Genomic DNA, 22799 nt, shown 5'->3' with positions numbered 1-22799 from the left:
GAGGGGCAGGGGGGGCAGCGGCAGGAGGAGCAGCAGCAGCAGCAGCAGCAGGAGCAGCAGGAGCAGCACAGTCCAGTTACAACAAAGTGCATGTGTTAAGAGGAGAAATGATTTTTACAAAACACACTGGCAGCTTTTTCAGCTTTTTCCGTCTTTGATGTCATGGCCGTCGGCCACCACTGGAACCCATTTGCATGGTTTTTAAAAAGATAAGAGCCTTTTCTTTTCTTTTTTCTTTTTTTTTTGCAGTTGTGACATGGTCTTGTTTTCCCTCGGCCTCGTCTGTGCTCGTAAGTGTATTATGAATATATAAATGTATATAAATTTACATTTATATTTATATTTGGAACATATATTTAGCAAATATACTGTATATATACACCTATATATCATAAATATAGTGCAATAATTTTGTGAAACAATAAAAATAAATAAACATGAACAGAATGAAACATGTGTCAATGGTTGTTCCACTTTAGACAAACAGGATATTTGACACTTTTATAGACTCATAAAACTGGACTGTACCGAGCCAATCACTGGTTACACTTTAACCAGAAAAACACACACACACAGTAACACACACACAGCCCTGGGTCAGTCTGCAGTGAAAACCTCCACCTCAGGTAAGAGCTGAGCTTTTCAGTTTAAGTTTTAATTTTGAGTTTAATTTTCCATTCCCATTTATTTATTCATTTTCACCCAAACAATGAGATCAGATCAGTTTCAGCTCAAGATCTGTTCACATCTGTCTGAAAATAAGTTGAAATGGAAACCAAACCACAGCTAAATGTAAATTAGATGAATTATTATGTCAAAAAATCAAAATAATTTTAATTAAAAATGCGGGCATTTTATTTTCCATTTTTATTTTCTAATTTGAAAATGGTGAATTAAAATATTGATAATGAAATAGGAACAGAAAAGCTGAAAGTTGTTCAAAACTTTGACAAAAGCTTGAAAAGATTCAAAGATACAGGTTAGACCAGTAGCTAAAGGTTAGCATGAAATGAGCTCTAACCAACAACTTCATTTTTTACTAAGTTGTTACTCTACAATTTTTCGTCCAAATTTTTAGCTCTGTCCTCATATGGACTCTACATCTGAACTTCGTCCTCATGTCAACAGTCCAGTGGATGTTCTGGGTCCTTGGAGACGTCACCATGACGACAGAGAGAGGAACTTGATGACGTTGAATGTGCTGTTGCTAGGTGACAGACAGAGTGGGAGGAGCTCCGTGGGAAATGCTCTGATTGGTCAGAAAATCCTTTCACTGATTTCACAAATACTTCATCTTGAGATTTTATAACATTTAATTATGTGAAAAAAATCTTTAGTTAATTAGTCATTTGTTTCTGAACATTTGGGCAGGTGGACATGAATTCCTTACAGGTCCTCAAATCTTGGGTGTTTCCACGACAACAGAGTACCAGGTCCTGAGTCGAAACTTCCCGGGTTTTTTCAGACGTCAGGGGGCGGAGTCTGATCTCACCTTCAGAGTGACTGACACGCCTCCTCTGACATTACTCTGCCCCGAGAGTTTGCATCAGCTCTGTCCTGATGGCGTGCACGTAGTTGTAGTCGTTGTGAGAGTGGACACAACACATGAACACACACACCTGGAACAACAACTGGAGGTATTAAAACACACACACACACACACACACAGTGTTGTACTGTAAAGTTGGTTATGTGTTTGTTTGTTTTCTCCAGCACCTCTTTGGTGCAGGTTGGCGTAGCCACGCCCTCCTCGTCCTTACACATGCTGACCATCTGAAGAAGGCGGGTTTTCAACCTTCGGTCTTCCTCACAAAGGCCCCTGATTGGCTGACGTCACTGGTTAACCAGGTAAAAGGCGGAGTCTTGTTCTTAGACAACAGCTCTGATTGGCCGTTGATGGCAGGTCAGCCAGTCAGAGATGGAGTTCTCCGCGTCTCGGCCGGAAACCAACACAGAGCAATAAAGGTCAGGACGGAGGTCACATTCTGACCAAAGAAAAATGATCACAACCGTCCACAAATTATCAAAGAATTTCAAAACATCGTCAGCAAATATACTAGAAATACTTCAAAAACCAAACACTTGAATTAAATAATAAGATAGTGTTTCTGTGTATATCAAAATGTTGAAAAATCAAAAATCATGATGACTTTTTTTATTATTAACCCAACTACATAATATTTAAAGGGGGAAGAATGTGAAACATGGAAATGTTTTGTGAATAAATGTATAAATAATTAATAATAATAAATGTAAATATCTAGGTCCTGTGAATCATCAAAAACATTAAAGAAAATGGTGAAATATAAGAAATGAATATCAGGAAGACAGTTGTGTTTTTGTGTCACTTTTAATTAACAGACAACAGTTTGCTGTGTTTTTCATTTTCTAGCAGCTAGCGCTAACGACGGATCTCAACAGATAAACTCCTCTGTTTATCTGATGGTACAGTTGGTCAGAGAGGGCGCTCTACACAGACCTTTCCCCTTCACCTCAAACCCACAGCCTTTATAGTTGGCCACGCCCTTGTTGTCCACCTGCAGGTCAGCATGAAGACGTTCCCAGATCCTCTGCTTGGACGGTAGCTCCCTGTCAGGCTCACCTGAGCAAACACCACCAGAGGGCGTCAGGTTTAAAAACAGATTATCATGTATAACATCATTTTCCTCAGCTCAGTTTACCAGGGTAGTTAAGGAAGGTGACTCTGTCACCAGGTGCAGAGCCTGTGGGCGGGGCCAGGAGTTCTAAGCAGTCATCAGAGGAGGCGCAGCAGAGGATGCGACCCTGAGAAACCACGCCCTTCAGTTTACAGGCTTTTAGGTTACACAGTAGTACAGCCAGACTGCCCTGTAACTGCCCACGGAATGAGAAGCACAGAATTATGTCAACTCTAGGTTTCTATAAATATTTACGGTTATCTTTTAGCAACTCTACCTCCTCCAGCTGTATTTTTGTGCCAAGCTTGCTGACGACCGTTCGCGGTGCATTTTCTCCCACATCCACTTCCTGGATAGACATGGACTCAGACAGTGGGTGACGCCGGGCACTGAGGATCCGCCCCACCCTCAGGTCCAGACGAGATGCATCCACTCGAGGCGCCGGCTCCAGGGACAGAGCATCAATGATTTGACAAGCTGTATGATAAGGCAGGGAGAGGGAAACTGTTGTACTGTACTTCCTGTTTCGTTTGGACTCTGGCCGTTTCCTTTTTAAGGCCTTGTTCTCCCCCTTGTGCTAGAAACCAGGCGGTTGTTACGTCTATGTTAATTCTGGGGTTGGGTTAAGGTTAGCATGTCACATTAGCCGATGCTAATGATTAAAGCTAGCACAATCCTACTATAGTCCATGCTGATAATGTAGCTCCCTGTTAGCGTGGTTCTGCTCACCATAAAGATGATGTTAACACTTGGGTCTGGGCAGTAACATGCATGTGGTAATTGAGACCTAGAGTCACATAGAGCCGCTCTGTCTGAGTGTCGTGATGATTCTGTGTTCATCCAACAGCTTCTAGGTTTCTCACAGCGACTTATTCTCAGACTGTGGTCAGTTAGAGCTACATTCCTAGGGTTTCTACTCTTTTCTCACCTTTTCTGTCTCCTCGTCTCCTCCTGCCTTGCTTCTCTCTGCGCTCCTGTGGTGCGGGAGCAGTCGATAGAGGAGTGGGAGCAGCTGTGGCCCCGGCAGGAGCGGCAGGTTGATTGACAGGTGTGGTGGAGACAGGACTAACGGTCTTTGACAAGTGCAGAGCTTTTGCTGATGATAAAACCACACAGAGACACAGATGTGTTTCGTTTTCTCTTGCAACGACCTTTGTAAAAATCAACAAATATATGCAGGAATGTCATTAACGATCACAGGCTGTTTATCTGACATTTATCTTTTGGACAGAACTCCAAAAGATTTCGACTTCATAAATTTCCAATTGGATCTCAAAGAAAAACAGATCTTAATCAGGTTATAATCTGCTCCAGATGAGACAGAAACCAAATCAACTGCGGCTGGTTTTAATTATGTGTGTGTGTGTGTGTGTGTGTGTTCTATGGGTGGTGTAACAATTACCTTTAGGCTTAGATCAAGGATTAGACTGGGCCATTTCTCTGGACAAGCAACGGTCAGTCTTCTTGATGTTTGTTCCAGAACCTGTGACTACTGCAGGTCTCACCTTCAGACCGTTGTGGACTCTAACCAATGTTTTTCCACAGAGCCTTGGACCATTGACTTGGACCATTGACTTGGACCATTGACTGTGGTTTAACTTGTGTTTGAAAAAGGACCTGGACTTGAAATGCCTCAGACTTGAAACGACTCAGATTTGAAACGACTCAGACTTGAAACGACTCAGACTTGAAACGACTCAGACTTGAAACGACTCAGACTTGAAACGACTCAGACTTGAAACGACTCAGACTTGAAACGACTCAGACTTGAAACGACTCAGACTTGAAACGACTCAGACTTGAAACGACTCAGACTTGAAACGACTCAGACTTGAAACGACTCAGACTTGAAACGACTCAGACTTGAAACGACTCAGACTTGCCTCAAGCTACAATATTTATCTACAAAGACTAACTTCAGCATTTTTGCGCATTAAAATGTAATGTTTCATTAAACTACAAGACTCGTGCACACTGTCAGCATTTTTTTAACTGAATGTTGACACAATCTGGAAGAATGACCTGACCTCAGAGCTGAGTCCTTTAGGACTCTCTACTTCACTGTGAGCCTTTCTTTCGTGACTCTGATTCCCGACTCAGACTTTCTTCCCAAACCCTTGACACTCTTAACTTTTTCTAACATCTTCTGTATTCACTGAAACCCAATTATTCTTGATGAAATATTTGAAAGGCGAGTAAAAACTCAGCTCCATTCAGACAAGTGTTTTATGCTGTAAAGAAAATCGTTACCTGTGCGTCTCCTCTGCTTCTCCTGCAACTGAAATTTTAGCTGCTCGATGTCGGTCTTCAGTTTGGCGTTTTCCACCAGCAGCTTTTTCTGCTCCCTCACTGATGCCTGGAGCACTGACACAGAAACACACACACACGACAGTGTCATCTGCGTATCGTATGTGATTTTCCCCCTTTACATATAAATACATACATGATAAAACAAAATCGTCATACGTGCTTTTTCTCGTGTCAACAGAGCCTGAGTTTTGAAATAATCCAAAATCTGCTCTCCGTCCTCGGGGTCCAGCTTCATCACAGCTGCTGCCAGACTGATGGACAAACAAAAGCACAAAAGCACCTTTAGGCCACAGAGAAGGTGAGGATTCTTGACAAATTAGGTAAAACAAAAAACAAAAACAAAAAAACAAACTGTGACTCAGTATTTGTTTATTTGTTTTTCTATTTCTATTTTGCTATTTAAATTACTATATATGTGTGTACATGTATACATGTGATAAATGTTTTTATGTTTGTTTCCCAATTATTTGTGCAATTTTTAATTATTATTAATATTGTACTGTGTGTAAATCTATGATCTATAGCTATATATATATACATAATATTTTAAACATTTTTTTTTCTAGATGTTGGGTTAACTCTTTTTTATACCTTATTAATTAATATGTCTCACACACACACAGAGACACACACACACGAGCAACAGTTGCTAAAGAGATCCAACAGCTGCAGACAGACTCTCAACTATAAATAACACACACACACACACACATTTGTATCTCAATATCTCCAATCATATTATTGTAAACAAAACTTCAGGCAACATTTAAAAATAATATCAAATAATTCTTTTTGTATTGAAGAAAATATATTTCTTTAATGTTGTGCCATGAGAACAACACTGTCAGGGACAATTAATGAAAAACTGAAGAATTATGGGCACAGTCTGAACTTTCATCTGCAACAACAACACACACAACACAACAAGACAAACAAAAAAAAAACCCACAGCAATAATATTGAATATCATGGAAGTGACAAACATGTCTGACTCGGTGTCAGCTGAAAACAGATGGTGAGTGTGAATGTCCAGCACTGAGAGCCCTCTACAGGCCGTTTACTGTTACTATTATTAAAGGTACCCTTACTATTATTAATGGAAACTAACAAGTTGTCTCCAGTACCTGGGGTGGAAGAGGTCGCTGGTGTCCATCTTGTCCATCTTGTCCACCGTGCTTGTCCTCCACACTCACACTCTCTCAAACAAAAAGCTGTAGGTCCCTCGTCAGCTGAGACCCTCTCTCTGTCAGCTGTCAGCTTCCATCTGCACATAGACGTCAAAGGTCAAACATGACCCCTCCCCTCTCCAACCAAACGTGTATCTCAGGATGACGTTGGGCCTACATTTACAAAAGGAAATAAAAATCAAACACCTTTTTTACTTGACATAATACAGGTTTACTAATGACGGTTCTGTAGATGGACTATGAGCGCCCCCTACCTATCGAACCTCCTTACGCTGGAGAAATAAGCAGATTTTAGACACAGCTGCGTTGATTGTACTTTTTAAACCGTATCCAACCTGAAGATATTTGTCTGTGTAGTACCACTAGTACGACCAACACTGACGCAGTACCACAGACACACACTGTTCAGATAAGAGCAGTATATGAAGAGGAGAATTTGGATTAGTCGACTATTTATCACTTCAACACTGACGTGACTCCCCAGCGCTGTTGGAACGAGTTCCCCACACGTACCACTAGAGGGACCAAGATTACCACCAACAGTACATGAAGTTTGAGAACGACTAACCCGATTGAATATACGAATATACATAGTGTCCGTAGATAACCCAGTAAGTACACGGACACATACGTTTATTGACATACTGGTTCCTCTATCAGCGCACCTCCAATTCCCCATGACAACCAGCTTTCTTATAAAGGAAGCATGTTAATCATTTTCAAATGGCCAAAACACACACATATCACACATATATAGACTGCATTTATTTGTTTATTTAAATATCAGCTTTTTATTTGAATTTTTTACACAGCAAATGTTTATTTACACTTTATGATAAGGGAAAATTCCTATTTTTAATTTCGCGCACCCCCTAGTGGCAGCGTACGCACTTTGGGAATTCCTGCTCTTATCAGTACACAAAATGAATATATTTTATCATTTTGCCTTTTAGAACTGTCCATCTGGATTCACCGTCTATCCATAATGTGTCATAGTCTCTGTGTTCTGTGGTAAGGCCAAGTGAGTGATTCACTGAAGACTCACCTCATAAATACAGGTTGGGCTTGACTCTGTGACATCTACAGTGTGTGCTAATTGTTTTATCTCAGGCACACGTTTATTGAACAGAATACATTGGAATTATTTGAAATGTAAGCTGTCACATCTTTTTATTTTAATGGGGTATTACATCATCCTAATAAAGTATATTTTATATTTACATTTTAAATATGATTTACTTTTCATGCCTGTTGTTCCAGGAGTTTCGTTTAGATAAAAAAACTCGCCCGAGTCATCGTCGTCATGTTTCGGAGATGATTCGTCAGAGGGGTGGAGTCAGTGAGCGGAAGTTGTTCCCTTTTTCTGTCAAACGTAGGATAACTGGAGGTGAGAAGCTCCAAGTGGGGGCGTGGATGTCTCGTCAGTCCTGGAGGTCCCGTGCCTGGGCAGACACTCTGAGCACGCGTACGGCGTTGAGAGAGGAGGACGATAAGAAGGAGAAAAACAACGTTCTTGGTTTTCATAGTTAAGAGGAGAAACTGTGAAGCAGATGCGGTGAGTTTGTCTTTGTTTAGCAGCTCAGGAAGGAAACACTGTGAGTTTGTGTTCGACTTTTACCTGTTTTACCAGTTGGACACGGAAACGTGTCTGACGGTGACGCACCGTGACACAGGTGCGCTTGACGTCGCTGCGTTAAAAAAAGTAACTGAAGCAAACTTTGCCTTAATTTAAGCGACGACGACTAAACTTTCAGTGTGATATTTTAAAAATTAAATAACGTTAAGAAAGAAGGGAGTTGTTTTTGGTATTTTTTGCCTTAAACTAACTTATGGACGGACCATAAGTGTAAAAACCAGTGGAACACAGAGTAACAATGATAGAATCGGTTACGACTGGTTTGTTGATGAGTTTTTGTTTGTTTTTGTTGTTGTTTTTTAATCAAGTCAAAGAAATGAATAGTTTGGAACAAACAAACACAATATTTCTGAATATATTTAGGGGTTAAATGTCCTTGAAAATGCTTAAGGGTTTTGTATTTGTGACACCACAATATTCCGTTTGATGAAAAAGGGCATAAAAAAACCCATAAAATCTGGAAATATCCTCGTCCTACTGTGTGAAATGGGATCATTGAAATTGAAGTAGTACAAGTTAGTGGGAAACATTAAGTCTGTCGATATTTATGTCATTACTAAATGACTATTTCAGTTTTTGTTGAACACAATTTAACAACTAATCAGAATGTTAGTGTGTCTGTATTTCAGACTTCTAGACAGGTTCAACTGATGAAGAAGAGAAGTGTTGTGTCGTGTTAGCCTGTTCACGTCTACCATGTGTCCATGAATCAACTCTAATTTGGGGAAAATTGAGTTCTCATGGTTTTAACCTGATTAGGCCTAACTCTGTCCCCGTCTGTAAACAGGACGTGACACAAAAAGCCCTTGCACTGTGTACAACTTTGTCGAGGGTCCACATCTCTATTATGAAGTCCATTAAAAAAGGAGTAGTTTTACATCGTAGCACCAAGGAGGCTGTTGAACCACCACTCCCTCCATCAGAATCCCCTGTTACAGGATCCCAGCTACGGTACAGTAGCACAAACCAGCCACCAGAGGCAGCAGAGGTCTACCGGTTCATGTGACTGCCAACTCTCCGGGCATAGATGCAGATGATCTACCGGTTCATGTGACTGCCAACTCTGTAAAATCCTCGATATTCTCTCCGGGCATAGATGCAGATGGATTAGAAACTTTAGAAATAACCTGTTACATTGTTACAGTGTAACAAAGTCTTCTCAGAGAAGATTGGTCAGGTTTCCATCAGGTGGTGTCGTTCTGTGTCTGTTTGTACGTGGGAGTTGCAACCTATTAAAAAACTTTAAGAGATGTAATTCGATTTTCAAGAGAAAATAAGAATAAAAACGGATGTTGTTGTCTAAATCCAGCTCAACTGGTTTATCTGTTTGTTCCATGAACTTTTTTAAACAGTTTGTTTGACTTGAGTGACACACACACACACACACACTGCAGTGTGAAATGTAGTTGGAGGTATTTAGCAGGAGGCAGAGGCATGTACACATGAACACAGCATGTTTACACTTACAATTAGCATAAGTTTGTTTACTAACCTCACTAATCACTGAGGAACTAATGTCACGAAAAAAGAAAAAACACCAAATAAAAAAAACAATTTGTACTTGGACGAATTCATAGTTTAGTTTGAACAACATTAAAATAATTTAGGCAAAATGTAAGTTAATTCAAAAGCACTGCTGAAATTTTAATGTTGAAAAATTCAAATGTAGTAAAAAAAATAAAACAATAAAAAGTGTATATTTGATATTATAAATGTACCAACATGTGTTTCAATATTTTTCTAAATAAGGAGAAAACACAATTTTAGAACCAGGTGAAATAAATAAAATGCCTATACAAATGTCTTAGTTTTCACTTTGACTCAAAAACAATATTGTCATAAGGACTGATGTCTTTACTTAGTATTTTACTATTCTTTATGTAGTCTTTGTAAAATATTAAATAAAAGGCATTGCAGAGACCATGCATGTGTGCATTCACAGCTTAATTCATACAAGAGTTAGCACTGTTTGGTAACTTTTTCTGGAATTATTTTAAGCTCATTTCTATATTCTGTATTTTCTGTACAATTGTTTGCAGGTACTGAGGATTAACTTATCAACTTCCGTCCATGTCCATTCGTTTGACTTCTTTCCTTCATTGATCACTGGACCATTGTCTACGCTCAATGGCAGCATCAGAACTGATCCAAGACACAGACGATGTTCATCCTCACGTTGAAGCTAAGGCAACCACCGGCTGCCCCCCCTCACCACCTCAGAGGGTCGCCAACGGAGGGCCAACCCAAAACTCATCCACACCAACTAGGGTAATAAAAACCATTAACTATTTCTGAAAAAGTCTTTTGACATTTTTGGCGAAACCCTAATGCTTCAGCGTGAAATTTGGCCAACTTTATGTTACGATTCTTTGTTTTTTTTTGGATGACATATTGTGGGTTAACTGTTGTCTTGTTTTTGTGTATACTGGGAATATTTTGCTTCATTTGTATCTGTGTAATTTTTCAGTTTGCTAGGGTTTGACCACTTCAAAGCTTTAACCAGTTGTTTTTTGGTTATCATTTGTTATATTTTGACAAACCTTTAAGGTTTGCCAGTGCCATTGGTTTTCTTCTACTTAATTAATTGTCAGTAATTTGTCATCCTTTCGCAGACAACTGCCGACGACCATGATGACAAGAGCAAAAACGAGCGCAGCAAGCTGATCTCCCGCCTTCAGGAGAATCCGATAATCCGTACATTAAACAGTCGACTGCGAAGACGCTGCGACTACGTCAAGATCAGCTTCCCAGAGGAGCAGAGCGAACGCCTCCCTAAAGAGTGGTGGAAGACCGGCGTGGCTTTCCTTTATGCACTCTTCAACCTCCTCTTCACCACCGTCATTATCACCGTCGTCCACGAGAGGGTCCCTGACAAGTCCATCAACCCCCCGCTGCCAGACAAGTTCTTTGACTACGTGGACCGGGTGTCCTGGGCCTTCACAGTCTGTGAGGTCAATGGTCTGATCCTGGTCGGACTCTGGTTCATCCAGTGGCTCTGTCTGGAACACAAGTGTGTCTCCTCTTCTGTACTTTGTGTTATTGTTCAGAAACCTTTGTTTAGTGAAAAGTCAATAAAATTCACTCAACGAAAAATAAAAAGGAGCTGAATTTCACCAGTTTTTCACTTTTCTCTTCTTCTGTGCTATAGAGCCATTGTGGGTCGTCGCTGCTTCTTCCTCATCGGGACTATCTACATGTATCGCTGCATTACAATGTACATCACCACTCTGCCTGTGCCTGGAAAACACATGGTGTGCGCTCCAAAGGTATATACACACACACACACACACATTTCTGTTTGCTTTACTTCTACACTGACAGATTCATTATTGTCTGGTTGTTTTGTGTTTTGTACAACAGTTGTACAACAACTCCACAGGGAAAATCTGGAGAATTCTGAGGCTGATCTCAGGAGGAGGTAACTAATGTCTGCCAAAAATAAGTGAAAAATGAGTGCAGCTGGAGTCTGTTCCCAACAGAAGTTTGTGTCATTTTATAAACCAGTCACACTCCCACACCAAACTCTTAAGTGAAAACTAATGAGTGTTACATCCACTGCTGCCTTCAGCACTATTCAAATGTTTAGATTTTGTGACTTGCTGTTTGAAATTCTTTGTTCAGATTTACCTCAGTGACACAAACTGACCACAGGAGGCAGCAGAAGGACCAGCATCTCCTGGGTCTCTTTGAGCTAAAATCATTGATGGCTCATTATTCTTAGAACATTTATTGATCCTTGAAATTGAAAGTAGTTTAAAAGAAGTTTTAAAATGTTTAATTTTTTTTTCTGAAGGTCTGTCGATGACAGGATCTCACCTGATGTGTGGGGACTTCCTGTACAGTGGCCACACTGTCATGTTGACGCTGTCCTACCTCTTTATCAAAGAGTGTGAGTACACACACATTTCTAGCAAAAATGGAAAACAATAAAAAAGTGTTGTGTAATGTCCACAAGGAGGCGACGTCACTAGTTTGTACGTTAGTCTTTGCAAAAATTACTAATATACTTTCTGTTAGTGGCCAACGTCTAATTGTTGCATTGCCCACTAACGCTGTAGAGTGTGGGCATAGAGTCCACAGTCCATAAGCTTTGTTTGAAGGGTTTGAATGATTTTCTCTCAGTTAAAAAGAATAAAACAAAAATGATACAGTAAGCTGCTAGTTTAGCTCATTGGTGGCAGTTTTGCTAACAGCTAGCAGCAGTATTCTCAGCTAATATCACTATATTAATGTTTTTTTTTTCAGATTCTCCTCGTTGGATGTGGTGGTACCACGTCATCTGCTGGCTGCTCAGTGCTTCAGGTGTCATCTGCATCTTGGTGGGTCACGAACACTACAGCGTTGACGTGGTGATCGCCTACTTTGTCACCACCCGCACCTTCTGGACGTACCACACCATGGCCAACACACATGTGAGTGATAGGGAATCTGAAGTTTGCGAAAAAACAAAACCACTGGTTAATTATTTTTTTCTGCTTTGTTTTTGCTTCTCAGTCGTTACGTCAGGCTCCAAACAACTTTCTCTCCAGGACATGGTGGAACCCCATTTTCAACTTCCTGGAAAAGAACGTCCAGACGACAGTTCCCATCAAGTTTTCATGGCCGGTGACGCTGCTGTCGTCCTGCAGGCAGCGGTACAGGATAGTGGAGGGAGGGAGGGACGAATGAGACTCATGTGGTAAATACTGAAGAAGAACTGACTGAAGCATCAGTGGTCTGTCCTCACAAGCACAGAGGAAGCCGCTCAATGAGAGCTATAAACTTTGAACTAATGATTACTGCTACATCTGTCTGACAGTCAGAGGAAAATGTCAGACCTACAGAGGTGGGACTGTAAATTTAAAGCATGTACAGTTAGCCTTGACCTAGTGTGTCATATGGAAAATAGTCATTTGTATTTAATTCTCCCCTCCCAGAGTTATTTTAGTTGTATTTTTAAATGTTTAATATCGTAATTTTGAAGTAAAAGCTATAATACTAGCTTATTGATGCTAACAACACTGTTCTACTGCTACCACTTGATTTTGAGGTGCCATCAGTAAACTAAAAAAGCTAGTCAGATTTTGTTCATTTAAAACTTTAGTTGTTGTTTTGTTGTTGATGCAGACTTGATGAAGTCTTCTTTTGATAACTTTAAATGTTTTTTTCTGTTGTCATTTTGTAAGTTAAGTTATTTTTAAGTCTTCCTAAAAATCATGTGTACTTTGACTCCATGTTTACTTAAATGACAGAAATGTGTTACAACAGTGTGTTTTCAAAGTTTAAAAATAAAACAAACGAGTTTAAAAGTTGCTGAAGGTAATTTTCTTTTGGGTTTTTTCTAGTTTACGCTAGGATAATATACAAATAAATAACGTAATTGTAAGGTGTGACAACCAATGAATAAATATTTAATGACCAAAAAAAATAAGCATTACTGTTGCCAGTCGGACGGTGTTGATGTACGGACCGGAAGCCCTGGACAAAACACTCCGCGCCAGTTGTTACCTCCGACATGGAGCTGCAGCAAGAGCTTAGCGTCGTCAACTTGTCCAAAGTCGAACTACTGAGAGCAGTGGTTGTGGAAAAACTTACTACGGCCGCACAGGAGATCATGGCCGTGGTGGAGAGAACGGTGGCCTCATACGAGGAGGAGGCCTCGAGCTTCCGTGAGGAGGTGGACCGACAGAAGAAGCAGCTGGAGCTACTGCTAGAGACGCGCCACATCAAAACAGAGTCGTCAGGTACTGGAACGTTGTTATTGTTCACATTCACAACTATGATGACTTCCTCTAACTTAAGTCTTATTTTCACAATATCTCCTTCACGATTAACGCTGGTTTTATATAGTGTGAGAATGATGAAGTGTTATCTAAAAGTCAGGTTCTGAGAAATGAAAGTTAAGAAAAAAAGTTTCTATAAAAAGTATTTTTTCCCACTTTTAATAACTTCATTGCTAATAATACAGTAGAAACACCGAACAGAATTGCGAATCCCACTAGTGTGAATGCATATTAGTGTTTATGCAATGTTAATCGATATCTGTATTAGAAAATATATGAGAGTCAATTCGGCTCATATTTATACTCAAAGTCAATGTTACCCCATTTTGGGAATTGTAAGAAAAGAGTTGTAAGAAAAGAATTGTAAGAAAAGAATACAAAAATTCACATTTTGACTTCCTCTGCTGCAGAAGACGAATTTCATGAGCCACAACATGAGATGGTGCAAGGAGTCAACGCAGGAGTTGAAACCACCCCAGAGGATCAGCAGCTGAAATATGAACCAAGTCAGTCACAGAGGCAATGATCTCAATTTAAAGCAAAGAGGCTGATGTTTTTTAGGCCTGTTGTCAGAAACGTCTTAATGTATGTCATTACTTCTCTGCAGGTTTTGAGGACAACGATATTATTCGTACTGTTCAGTACACAGGAGACTCCTCATTTTCCGAACAAGCAGTACCGGAGCTTACACAGTCTCAGAGTCAGGCTCCTCTCACAGAACAGACCTGTGAAGAGTCGTCCAGGTGACCTCAATGGAACAGTGTTTGAATCATACCGATAGAGATATGCAATATGAGGATTCATGGTCTGATCTCGGCTCATCATCTCCCACATCACAGGAACAGCATCAGCAGTAAGGTTGAGGAACCAAACCATGTTGTTTTAAAAATCCGGGTCCTGGAAGACTGTGAGAGCGAGGTGTTCTCCATTAGAGGTAACTGTTAATCAGTGGGTTTTCTTCTTAATAAGCAGTTTTATGGTGCTTTAGACCAGTGTTTCCCAACCTTGTTTCAGCCACAGCACATTTATATCATCAGGAAAAACCCCACGGCACACCACCAAACAAAAATCTCACAAAATGTATATGTAATGAAATATAAAAATCTTCTAGTTTAAATTTACTAAAAATGTACTGTTTAGTTGAAGGCAATGCTGACATACTGGCAGGAATTGAAGAAAGACACAAAGATCTTCAACAGCTCTGATTATCTTTTTTTTCAGTTTTAATAACCATCTACTGCCATCTAGCAGAAAAGGATGTAACTGCTCTGCCTTTCATGCATTGACGAAAAAAAATTGTAATAAATAAATAATAGTTTTGGCAGTGGCTAATTTCCCACAGCACACCTAATGATCTCTCATGGCACAGTGGTTGGGAATCACTGCTTTAGACACACAAAAAACAATTGTTCTCTCAGACCGGAGTCATTAGAGTCCTCAACCTCAGTGATTAAAATCCTTGTTTAGATTCAACTCAGTGAAAGAAACTGACCACTGGAGGCAGCAGTGAACCTACACTCCCTGCATTCCTATGAGCTTATTAACAAACGTTTTCTGTTTTATAAAGCACTGAATGAGGCAGCCATGTTTTTACCAGGGGAGAGACTTAGTTCCTATAATAAACTGCACTCACAGCAAATTTTGCAGTTTAAGCACCAGTGCATCTTTTTTTATTGAGTTTTTGGTGACTGTAAGGTCTCCTCACGTGTCGCAGAATCCAGAAATTACTCTGAGCAGAAGCTGAAGTGTCCTCGCCATCTACCGGAGAAGGACTTCCTGGAACTCCTCAGGTCCATGTTCCCACAACTGAGGGCTGACAAACCATTGGAGTTGTTAAAGTACAACAGGAAAAAAAATCTACGTCCTCTGAAGCTGAAGTCACTGACGCCTCTGGAGATCATCAAGAATGTCTCCATTCACTCTGCCCTCTACATCCGACTGAGGGTATGGCGCTGCAAAATGATTAAACGGTTGAAGATTTAGAACAAACATAAGTTTGTCAGCAGCTTACTCTTTCTTTGACTACCACTAATGTTGACTTCTCAGGAGCTGCCACTTCTCTGAACCTGCTGACAAAAGCAGCGGTGAATAAAAATCCAAACATGTGACAAAAAACTGACTCTTAAAATGAAATGCCTGTGTGTGGAATGGTTTTTGTTTGTTGTGGCATGAAGACCAGACTGATGAGTGTCTTCTCTTACAGACAAACGATGTCACCAAAGATTCTTTGCCAAACCTGAACCAAACCGGTTCTTCGGGCCACGTAGAGCTCAGCATCCATCTCCTGAACAACTCCACAAACTATGATGTTCTGCCACCAAAAGGTATTTAAGTTTAGTGAATGGTAGCCGTTTGGTGGATTTCACTTCTTTCTACCACACAACACCAGAACCATTTTTTGAGGAACTCTATATTAAACCTGCTTCCTGTCCAAACATGGCCTGTGGAACTTCTGTTTAGTACATGTACCAACCCTGAACAGACGCAGACATGGTGGTAATGATTCTGTCGTGTTCTCCAGTTTACGATGGGTGCCCGGTTCGTATTTTGAAGTGTCCCACTGGTCTGCAAGAGTCCGACTTCCTGGAACTGCTGAGGTCCGTTTTTCCTGTGCTGCAGGCTGACAGACCACTGGAGTTCTTTACAGCCAACGTACGCAGGAAGATGTTTCCTCTTAGATTGAATACTGTGACGCCAGAGGAGATCCTGGGTCACGTGAAGTCCAGGGGGAGCTGTGCCCTCTTTCTTCGTTCAAAGGTACTGCATCCAGATTGAGTGTTCTGTCAAAGTTGCTGTGTATTTTGTGAAACTCCAGTATGAATCTCCCCTTTAGCCTCTTGAGGTTGAAGATGTTCAGAGTCCTCCAGCAGACCTTCAGTTGAAAGTCAGGGTTCTGGAAGACTCTCGGATCAGTGTCCTTAACACAGCAGGTACTTTCAAACTGCTTTCTGCTGATTTTGGGTGTGGCCTCCATTGTTAAATATGTGGAGAACCTTGACTGGGTCTTTGATGGATTCTGTGATTGACTGAGGTAGGAAAATACCAAGTCGAGACTAAGAAAAGTCCATAATGTATGTATTTTCTTGGTCTATGTTGGTACCTTGTCTCTGTCCTTCCAAATTTTAATTCTAAGTATAATGTGAGGATTGTTCCTCGTGTAGTTACCTTGTTCTTTCTTCTTCTTTTTCACAGTCTTTCGGAAGTATCGCTCTCACACCCTGAAGTGTCCAAGTGGTCTGCAAGAGCCGGACTTCCTGGATCTCTTAAGGTCTACGTTTCCACAGTTGGCCCCAGATGTGTCCTTTGATTTCTACACGTCTTCACGATCCAAGCGGCTCTATCCTCTAGAAGTCAACACCCTGACACCTGAGGAGATCCAGCGTGCCATCAGGTCCACCGGGTTCTCATCCCTCTACATTCGAGTGAAGGTACAGTGGTTTGACGATGGCCTTGAAATGAAAAAGAAGAAAGTTCTGTGACTTGCAGAAGTATATGTGTGTATTTTTGGGCTGGGCAACAATTCTACACATCCCTGTAGAAGGTCCAGTATCTTAATTCAGTTGAAGAGAAGGTCTTTCAGGTTCTGTTTCACCATTTGCTTCTTTTGTGGCATATGTTCAAAGTCTCTTTGTCTTGGTTCAAACTTAAGGGACCCCAACAAGTCGGTGGACATGAGGACGACCTGAAGGTGAATGTTGACGCCATGAAGGCTTCTCCGTCCATCTCCGTTATGTTCTGTGACTTGCAGAGTCCTTAATGTCCGTAAAGTTGACTGACTTTTTTTTTTATTGCCAAATTTTACCCATGAGTCCTAGTAAGGCACTGGGGGCATTAGTTGGGTGAACAGGGCTTGTTGGTCCTGTAGTATGTCCTCCTTAAGGTAGAGTCACTAGAGAACAGATACTGTTGTTATTTATTGCGATACATTAAACATGAAACAAAACTTTGATTCAGTTGATAGGTCATTAACATTTTATGTTTGATTATTAGAAATGTTTTTTCATTTTGTTACAGTATTTATTCATGAATGACTGTATAGCCAATGCCCTGCTGGTTTCTTGTCTTCAGCAACCATGTTGATCAAGGTGGCAGAAGTTTTAGTGAAGAGGAACCTGAAGGTAAAGGTCCACTGTCACACTGGTCTGTGCAGCACAGGCTTAAGTACTGGAGTGAAACAGAAGACGTGGATAATGAGGACGTAGACGAATGGACACCAGAAAGAAAGGTAAAAACAGAGCTGAAAACATCAAGCGGGAAGCGAAGGGTCCATTCTGAAGGCACGGTGAAGAAGAAAAAGAAGATCCAGCCTAACAGCAAAGATAGTCCTGGTCCTCGGTCCTGTGTGGTTTGTAAAATCCCACGCAACTCCCTCAGCATGTTGATCAAACACAGCTGGACTCACATGGACCATCCAGCCAGGCTGTGTGGTGTCTGTGGAGAACATTCGGAATCTTCTGAGGAACTTGGTCGTCACCTTCACGGTCACCAGAAAACACACAGCTGCAGCATCTGTGGGAAGTCCTTCTTGTCCATCCTCGGCCTTCGGGGACACCTTGACCGGCACATGTAAGAGAAACCGCACCGTTGCCATATCTGCCAGGTAGCCTTGGCCCAGTCCGAGGTTCTGCAAAGACACACGCTCATCCACAGCAACGACAAACCAAACGTCCAACTACAACGTCACTCACTAAAAACTGGAACAGAACTTTCTTTGGAAAGGTCTGGAAAGAAAAAGACCGTTTCTTGGCAATGTTGAAGTTGATGAGAACGTGTGTGTGTGTGTGTGTGTGTGTGTGTGTGTGTGTGTGGAGGAGCTTGTCATGTGTATGTTCGTTTCACCTGAATGTACTGCTTTTAGTGTGCTTTTTAAGATTGATTTTAAGATGATTTTAGTTTTTCATCTTTAAAAAAAGTTTTTTTTTTTAATGGGTGTACATCACATATTCTATGGCAGTGATTATCAACTGGTGGACCATGGGCCAAATCCAGCTGTTGAATCATCCAATCCAGCCCTTAAATAGATTCTAAAATAAACATCAAATAACAATGTTAGACAAAAATGTTATTTTAATGTCTGTCTGGAACAACTCTGTCCCTCTGACAAATACAGCTGATGACCCCGGTCATCTCTATGACCTGTATGCAGTACATACTGTAGAGATTGTATATAAAATTGTCCAGTATTTTATGCTGCATCTGGACATCATTGAGAACAATGATCGACATTAAACAGTCCATGATGTAGTGGAAGGTCAGTGACCTCAGCAGCAAAAGGTGGAGGTAGAGGTTACCACTTCAGAACATCCACGACAGAAGAACAACAGCAGCCACTGGTCTACATCTTCAGGACCCTCCCAGAAGACAAGGAATTCAGTTTTATTTTGAACCATGTGAGTTGTGACGACCAGGTGATCTGTGAGACTTCAAAGACACTGGACTGGTGCTTTGTCAAAAACCACAAACCTAAATAAGCCAGTATTTGTCGAAAGGAACAGGGAGGTGATGATTTTGGACTTCAGTTGGAGATGAGAGAGGAGAAGAGAAACAGCCTAGATATTCATCATGATGATCATCTTCATGTCCTTACTGAGCAGCTTCTTCAGTCCATCATGTCTGCTGAATCTCTGCTGATTATTGTACTGTCCATCATGGATGAAGACCTCGGCCTCTCCAGCTCCTCATCTTCAGTGTTAACGGCTGCAGTTGACCCCGGGTGACCCTGAGGTAGTTCAGGGCAGCTCCAGCATGTTGTGCTGGGCCAGGATGTGCTGCGTTCGCTGGTGGACCACAGTCAGGGCCTGAATGATGATGTTCATGATGGGCGTGGCCTCCTCCTGGTGCTGGGCACACACCAGCTGCAGGAAGTACTGTCGGTCAGGGAGAGCTATGAAGACCAACTCCGCAGCCTGGCGCAGCACCCAGTGGTGGTAGGGAGCTAGCGCCACCTTGTAGGCATCCCTGCAGGACAGCAGCTATTGACTTGTCTGTCCAGGTTTTATTTTGTGGTGGAACTTTTTGCATTCATCCGTGTTTTTACCTGCTCAGTTCTCCTGGAGTTTTGTATCGTCCGTCTGCGTCCGGCCCTCCAGCCAAACCCTCCAGCATCAGTTTGAGCCACAGCAGAGAACGGTGGAGTCGCAGCAGCGTCCTGCAGCCTGAATCTGTGCGTTGGGAGAAGTTTACCACACCCGCTTTTAGCTCCGCCTCCACCATGGATCGAATTGATCGAAAGGCCTCAAATGAGAAGCACCCCAGAATATCAGTGTCATTAAACATTTGAACAAAGTGTCAAAGAGTTTTCGACAACGCCAACACTCACCCCGCGGTTCAGTCCAGATGATGAAACTTTCTGTAGGGCAGAATGTTGGGCATTGTTTTTCCCATCAGCCTCTGCAGCGTGTTTGAGTGACAGCTCCTGAACTAGTGTAACTTTTTTCTTCACTTTTTGCGAGAAGAAACTGACCATCGTTCCCAGAGAGTTCATGAAGCTGAAGACAAAAATTGGAAATAAGACTGAATCAGACTTCGAGCACATTTGTTGGCATCTTCATTCCAAACCCAGACTCACTACAGAGAGACGTTTGTTGTGATTTCTATGACTTGTTATTTTCATTTAAAAAAAAAAAAGTATTTCCCTCAGATTAAATCTGAAATCAACAGCTCTGTCTGATCACTTTTGTCGTCACATATGTTTTCGTTCTGGCTTCACCTGAGCAGCTGATCCCAGCTCTGCAGGTACGGCTCCAGCAGAACATCGTCTTCGTCGTCTCCGCTCTTAGACAGACTGGACCTCAGATACATCAGCAGGAGACGAGCCTGAAACTCCTGACCGGGACAGTCCTTTATGGTGGGTGGGTCTTCATCGGACCCCGCCCACTTCAGAGCAGCCGGTGGATGTTCAGACTGTGAGAGACAGAATCTTTTTATAATGGAAATGACAGATTTTCAGATTTTTTAATCACCCTGGAATGTTTGGGGACACTTTTTTCATGAATTACAGATGCAAATGGGGTTCGAAGCCCCGTCACAGATGGGCCGCCTCTGTGTGGCCGAGGAGCCTCAGTGTCAGCTGGCTTAATTAAATATAAAGACCTACAAGAACATCTGTGTTCTGTTGTTTATGGCTTCATCTTCACAAGGTGTGTGTCACACACCCCTTCAACGTGTGTCACTTTAAAACATCATTACAAAGGTCAATGATTTGGCTGTTTCAAGATGTGTGTGTGTCTGAGAGTGTGTTACCGTCCTACCGTCTGATGGTAAAAACTCAAACATGGCTGCCAGGTGTTGCCACAGTCTTTATTTCCAACTTGAGCTAAAAAAAAAAAACAGTAAAACAAAATAAGTCTGAACTATAAAAATAGTAAAAAGGGTGGAAACTTCTGCTGAATGACCATGACCAATGTAAAACCTGCTCCCTGTCAAGATGAAGACAAACTCTGACTGTGATTATGTCAAGGTTTAGGTCTAGTCTCTGTGATGGTCTGGAGAAGCATCAGTAGACCTGAGCTGATCTGCCAACAGGTGGAGGCTTCACTAACACATGGTCCTGTCAGGATCAGGTCTTTCCTGGAACTGTGTGAAAGTCAGTGTGACTTCAGAGATACATAGTTTGCGTGTGTGTGTGTGTTTGTGTGTGTTTCCTGCCTGTCCCCTAAATAAAATAGTTATGAAGAGAAGAAACAGACAACAGTGTCCACTGACTGTTGAACAGTCAAGTGTTTTAAGTCAGTTAAAAATTAAAGAACGTGTCGTCCTGGGGGTGGTGCCAAAATGGCTGACCAGAGATACTTACGTAGCCACAGGGAGCTGATGAAGACCAGCAGAGCCAAGATGGCCGACAGTTTCAGGCAGCGCCGTAGCCTAGTTTTCCTGGGGAACACCATGGCACACACACACACACACACACTGATGTTAACACACTTTCTCCCTCAACAGGCGACGTTTACGGGTCGTCGTTGTTACTTTCTCTGCTTCCGTACTTTTATTGAGGTCAAAGTTTGTTCTTAGCTCACTCTCTCAGGTAGAGAATGACTTGAACTTTGCTCGACGTCTCTGCCCTGCAGGACACTTCTGTCACTGCAACATGATCATTTTAAAATAATGTCAAATACTAGCATAGCATTTGCCTCTGATTTTTAAGTACGACTTACACTGAATGTCAAATAAAGGTCTTTGGAAAACAGAGACTTTGTCACGAGATCACATCCTTTTTTCTTTGAATTACTTTTTTAGCTGATGGATATCGTTGAGTGCTTGAGTATTATATGTGTGAGTGGCCATTGTTTTCTGATTGTCCTCTGATGCCACAGCTGTTTTGGTGGGAGACAGATGAACAGTAGACAGGACAGTCAAACACACAAGGACACACACACTGTATGTATGAAGCCAAACAAGACTTTGTGCAGAATGAGGATCCTGACTAAAAATGCCATCTGTAATAGATCACTTCTGCTTAAAATTCCAGTATCTGCCTCTAAATTAGGCTCTAACTTAAAAATAGCTCAAAAGTAAGAAAAATGTAGTTGAATGTGTTTAAATTGTATAAAACATATATTGGTTGAATCCAAAAATAGGGGAAAAACCCTACCATTCAGAATAGAAATTCAGACATAATTTGCCAGGTGACCTATTGTGACAATTTTTAAAAAGCTGTTAATGATAATGTTATAATTATTGTGTGTATATAATTATTATAAACGTTAATTATTTGTTTACATCAGTAATTTCCCTAAGGAAGATCAAACTGAATGATACAGTTTTATCTATCTATCTCTCTATCTATCCCCTGTTGTTTAATGGGTTGTCAAACACTCCGAACAGCAGATGGCGCTATGGTTAGTAGTCACCACTTAGCAGCAGCAGCTAAGTCAGTCAATGAAGTCGTGACGTGAGTGTGGATGTAATCACACCGAGAGAAAAGATGGAGACGTTGAGCAGAAGAACACTGGACAGGATTTATTCTCTGGTATTTTCGGCAAAGTGACACGTAACATTTTAAATAACCAAAAGTCCTTAGTTAGCATCTGTTACGATAGAGACTGGCGCCGACTTCCGGTTGAAGCCCGTTGTTAGGGCTAGTTTTAGCTGCTAAAACAAAACGCTGACCGACATTTGAACTTATTAAGGTGACATATCACTGCCTACTTACGGATATGTCCGTCTGTATTTGTTTAAATACAGCTAAATGACATATACACGTTGGCCAGACATAAAGCTAAAAGGTTAGGTTAAAGACTGTAATAAG

General features: G+C 41.3%; 5 protein-coding genes and 1 long non-coding RNA gene across 6 annotated transcripts in view; 4 read left to right on the top strand and 2 right to left on the bottom strand.

Annotated features, from left to right (window-relative positions):
• Nucleotides 1-385: 385 nt before the first annotated feature.
• Nucleotides 386-2203, top strand: LOC103390105 (GTPase IMAP family member GIMD1). The gene is made up of 4 exons (XM_008325832.3): nt 386-626; nt 1079-1256; nt 1372-1637; nt 1714-2203. The coding sequence occupies exons 2-4, from the start codon at nt 1091-1093 to the stop codon at nt 1987-1989; spliced, it is 708 nt and encodes a 235-aa protein (XP_008324054.3). The 5' UTR covers nt 386-626; nt 1079-1090; the 3' UTR covers nt 1990-2203.
• Nucleotides 2204-2334: 131 nt separating this feature from the next.
• On the bottom strand, nt 2335-6241 carry aimp1b (aminoacyl tRNA synthetase complex interacting multifunctional protein 1b). The gene is made up of 7 exons (XM_008324921.3): nt 6092-6241; nt 5124-5218; nt 4908-5021; nt 3586-3753; nt 2935-3134; nt 2682-2853; nt 2335-2602 (listed from the first exon to the last, which is right to left on the bottom strand). The coding sequence occupies exons 1-7, from the start codon at nt 6127-6129 to the stop codon at nt 2436-2438; spliced, it is 954 nt and encodes a 317-aa protein (XP_008323143.1). The 5' UTR covers nt 6130-6241; the 3' UTR covers nt 2335-2435.
• A 1289-nt stretch (nt 6242-7530) lies between these two features.
• On the top strand, nt 7531-13081 carry sgms2b (sphingomyelin synthase 2b). Its single transcript, XM_008324907.3, has 8 exons — nt 7531-7709; nt 9830-10058; nt 10403-10800; nt 10939-11056; nt 11151-11208; nt 11584-11679; nt 12036-12202; nt 12285-13081. The coding sequence occupies exons 2-8, from the start codon at nt 9918-9920 to the stop codon at nt 12456-12458; spliced, it is 1152 nt and encodes a 383-aa protein (XP_008323129.1). The 5' UTR covers nt 7531-7709; nt 9830-9917; the 3' UTR covers nt 12459-13081.
• Nucleotides 13082-13200: 119 nt separating this feature from the next.
• LOC103389476 (uncharacterized) lies at nt 13201-18740 on the top strand. The gene is made up of 11 exons (XM_008324896.3): nt 13201-13513; nt 13963-14058; nt 14160-14295; nt 14392-14486; nt 15267-15496; nt 15756-15876; nt 16074-16309; nt 16386-16482; nt 16745-16980; nt 17202-17284; nt 17621-18740. Exons 1-11 carry the CDS (start codon nt 13285-13287, stop codon nt 18120-18122), a joined length of 2061 nt encoding a protein of 686 aa, XP_008323118.1. The 5' UTR covers nt 13201-13284; the 3' UTR covers nt 18123-18740.
• Nucleotides 18741-18958: 218 nt separating this feature from the next.
• Nucleotides 18959-21741, bottom strand: LOC103390095 (ceramide-1-phosphate transfer protein-like). The gene is made up of 6 exons (XM_017033898.2): nt 21348-21741; nt 20803-20867; nt 20262-20455; nt 19872-20040; nt 19590-19786; nt 18959-19510 (listed from the first exon to the last, which is right to left on the bottom strand). The coding sequence occupies exons 1-6, from the start codon at nt 21436-21438 to the stop codon at nt 19282-19284; spliced, it is 945 nt and encodes a 314-aa protein (XP_016889387.1). The 5' UTR covers nt 21439-21741; the 3' UTR covers nt 18959-19281.
• A 649-nt stretch (nt 21742-22390) lies between these two features.
• The window catches only part of LOC112486251 (uncharacterized), a 1326-nt gene continuing 917 nt past the window's right edge, over nt 22391-22799 (top strand). The window contains exon 1 of the long non-coding RNA XR_003051318.1: nt 22391-22520. This is a non-coding gene — a long non-coding RNA (uncharacterized LOC112486251). The remainder of the gene's footprint in view (nt 22521-22799) is intronic.

This window comes from Cynoglossus semilaevis, chromosome 1 (assembly GCF_000523025.1).
Source record: "Cynoglossus semilaevis isolate Cse_v1.0 chromosome 1, Cse_v1.0, whole genome shotgun sequence".
Taxonomy (NCBI): domain Eukaryota; kingdom Metazoa; phylum Chordata; class Actinopteri; order Pleuronectiformes; family Cynoglossidae; genus Cynoglossus; species Cynoglossus semilaevis.
This window is presented reverse-complemented; position numbering and strand designations above follow the sequence as displayed.